Source organism: Caloenas nicobarica, chromosome 12 (assembly GCF_036013445.1).
Source record: "Caloenas nicobarica isolate bCalNic1 chromosome 12, bCalNic1.hap1, whole genome shotgun sequence".
NCBI classification, from domain to species: Eukaryota; Metazoa; Chordata; class Aves; order Columbiformes; family Columbidae; genus Caloenas; species Caloenas nicobarica.
In genome coordinates this window covers 21,150,352-21,153,129 of record NC_088256.1, presented here as the reverse complement: position 1 = coordinate 21,153,129, position 2,778 = coordinate 21,150,352, and the positions used below count along the sequence as shown (strand labels likewise).

Genomic DNA, 2,778 nt, shown 5'->3' with positions numbered 1-2,778 from the left:
CATTGTGCAAGGTGCAGGTGGTCCTTGCATCATCGTACAAGGTGCAGGTGGTCCTTGCATCATCGTACAAGGTTCGTCTGGTCCCCATGCTGCTGTGCAAAGTCTACATCACCCTTGCACCACTGTGCAAGGTGTGCACAGTCCCTGCACCATTTCCCACGGTGCACGTGGTCTCTGCAGCGCCATGCAAGAAGCGCAGGACAGCAACAGCCTCTGAGGCCGCTGTTTCTTGCACAGACACGGGGAAAATCCACGAGAGCTGCTGTAGAATCCTCAGGCCCGTCGGAGGGTCCCGCCGGGCCCGGGCAGGCAGGCGCAGCAGGCGCAGCAGGCGCAGAGGCTGAGCGCGGCCGCCAGCAGCGCCGAGAGCCGCGACGGCCGCCGATAGGCAAAGGCTTTCTTCGCCTCGTCGCCGGTCTGGGCGGCGTAGTCGAGGGTGCGCAGGACATGGAGCTCCACGCTGTCGGCAGCTCCGTGCTGCTCGGCCAGCAGCCCCTCCAGCCGCAGGAAGAGCCCGTGCAGCTCCGCCATCTGCGCCTCCAGCTCCAGCAGCTGCCGCTGGCGCGCCTGGGCCGAGCTCAAGTTCTCCTTGGCCTTGAGCTCCTCCAGGTCCCGGCCCACGATGCGGGGCGCCTCGGGGCCCTCTGCCAGCCGTTCTGAGTCCTCGGTCCCCAGCTTGACACCCGCCAGCTCCGCCTGGCGCTCGATCTGCTCCTTCAGCCGCTGCCGGTAGCGGCTCTCGCGGGCGTAGTGGCGGGCGAGGACGGCGCGGTACCGCCGCAGCAGCAGCCACAGCTGGGTCTGGCGCACGCGGGGACCTGCTCGTCCCGTCCCTGACCCCGGTGCCACGGGCGGGCAGCCCAGCCGGGGCTGCAGGGCCACGGCCTCGCGGGCGAAGGCGGCTCTGGCGGCGCCGAGCGCCCGCTTCTCCCGGGCGATGCTCTCCCGCGAGGTGCAGCACAGCAGCGCCTGCTGCGTCCTCTCGACGCTCTCCGAGAGCTGCTCCAGCCGCTCCAGCGCCCGCCACAGCTCGGCCGCCTCCCGCAGCACCCGCCCGACGGGGCTGGCGTCGTCCCCGCCGAAGGCCGGGTTGGCGCGGCACGTGGCGTCCTCGTGCGCGGCCCCCTCGGCCGCAGCGCGCCGCCGCAGCTCGGCCAGCCGGTCCCTCATGCTCCGCACCGGCCACCATCCGTGGGGCATCGGCCGGCGGAGGGGAGGCGCGAGGCCGAAGGAGCTCCCTGCGTCAGCGGGAGCCGGTAAAACCGTCCCTCCCGGCCCTCGAGCAAATATTTCTGGAGGCGGCCAGGCCGCCCGCGCCAGCCGGACCCCCCCGCCCCGATGGCGACCTGGGGTGGGACGGCTGCCAGCGCCGCCGGCACCTGCGTCACCGGAGAGCTGGCTCAGCCGCTGGTCCTGCGGGTTGCGCGACAAAGGGGCTTTTATTCGCCAAGGAACAAAGAAATCCCAAAAGTCCGGGCTGCCGGGGGCAAAGGTGGGGGCTGCTCCTCCTGCCGCAGCGTCCTGTGGCGGCACCTCCGTCCCGCACCCCAAAACTGTCCGTCAATCAGCTTCGAAGGAAGAAAAGCGCACGGATGCAAGCACACACCGCAGCCGGAGCTCCTAACCTGCTTCAGAAAGCGGCTTCGACAAGGATATGACACCTGAAGGGCAAATCATCCTGTTGCAGCACCTGTTTCGGGTAGAAACGGAGGGATGGAGGCAAATTTGGTTCCTCCCTCCCACCCACCCCGAGCAGCACACGGCTGGGGTGGATGGAGGAAGTTTTCGGGGTTTTCCAGGCTGGAAACAAAATACTTGTGCATTGGAAGGATAATTGAGTTGTTCCTACCCCACTGATATTAATATAGGACAATACGAAGTATATGCTGTAACACCTATGATATAATACTGATGGGAGCGACAGCTACGGTGGTTTGACGGAGGTTAAAGCAGCTCTGAAAACAGCATCATTTCTTCTCCCCAACGCCGTTCGATGGATGTTCGTAGCAGGGGCCTTCAGCAACAACACAAGTTGAATTTTGTTCTCTGTAACGAAGAAGGCTGAGAAAAAAAAAAAGCTCTTTCTGTTCCTGGGGTGTGAGTGTTGTGTTAGAAATAAGATATTCATCCACATCCGAAAGGAATTTCCATTTGGCCCATTGGAATCAGCGCAATCAAATGAAATGTCAAATGAAGTCCGGAGATTAACGAGGGGAAAAACCAAAATACTGAATTATTGCGAGAGGAATAGGTGATGTGCCAGGCTGGAGAGAGCCGAACGGCTGCCCTGAATTAAATACCTTATAAAAGTTATTTTTGAGTATTAATCCATCTGTGCCCAATGGGATTCGGGGGCTTTAAAGCAAAATGAAGCCCCGTGAGGGTCCCCAACCCTCCCCGCTCGGGCTGGGGACTCGGACTGAGTCTTTTTAATATCTAAACTATTCAGTAAGTAATGCAAAACCAACATAAGAGTTTAGCTTTTTCTTTTTTTTTTTTTTTTATTAAGACAATCCCACAGCTGGAAAATGAAACATCCTAGATTACATAAGTGACTTCAAAAAAAACCTCTAGAAAAAAAATCTTTACAAATTTACATTTGTACAATACAAAAAACTAACAGCTCATTGCATATAAATATTACATTTGGTCTGCCAGCAAAGTGGCATCAAAATCCCTGAAGTATTCATTTAAAGGGACCTGAGATAGCAGATATGAAGATACGGGCATAAATATCGCCTGGAAAAAAAAAATATATAGAAAGTAGCATAATTCTAA

The 2,778-nt window shown here is 58.2% G+C and overlaps 1 protein-coding gene across 1 annotated transcript; it reads right to left on the bottom strand.

Moving 5' to 3' along the window:
* Positions 1-273: 273 nt before the first annotated feature.
* LOC135993274 (syntaxin-1A-like) lies at positions 274-1,200 on the bottom strand. The gene has a single exon (XM_065642999.1). The coding sequence runs from the start codon at positions 1,198-1,200 to the stop codon at positions 274-276; it is 927 nt and encodes a 308-aa protein (XP_065499071.1).
* Positions 1,201-2,778: the final 1,578 nt, after the last annotated feature.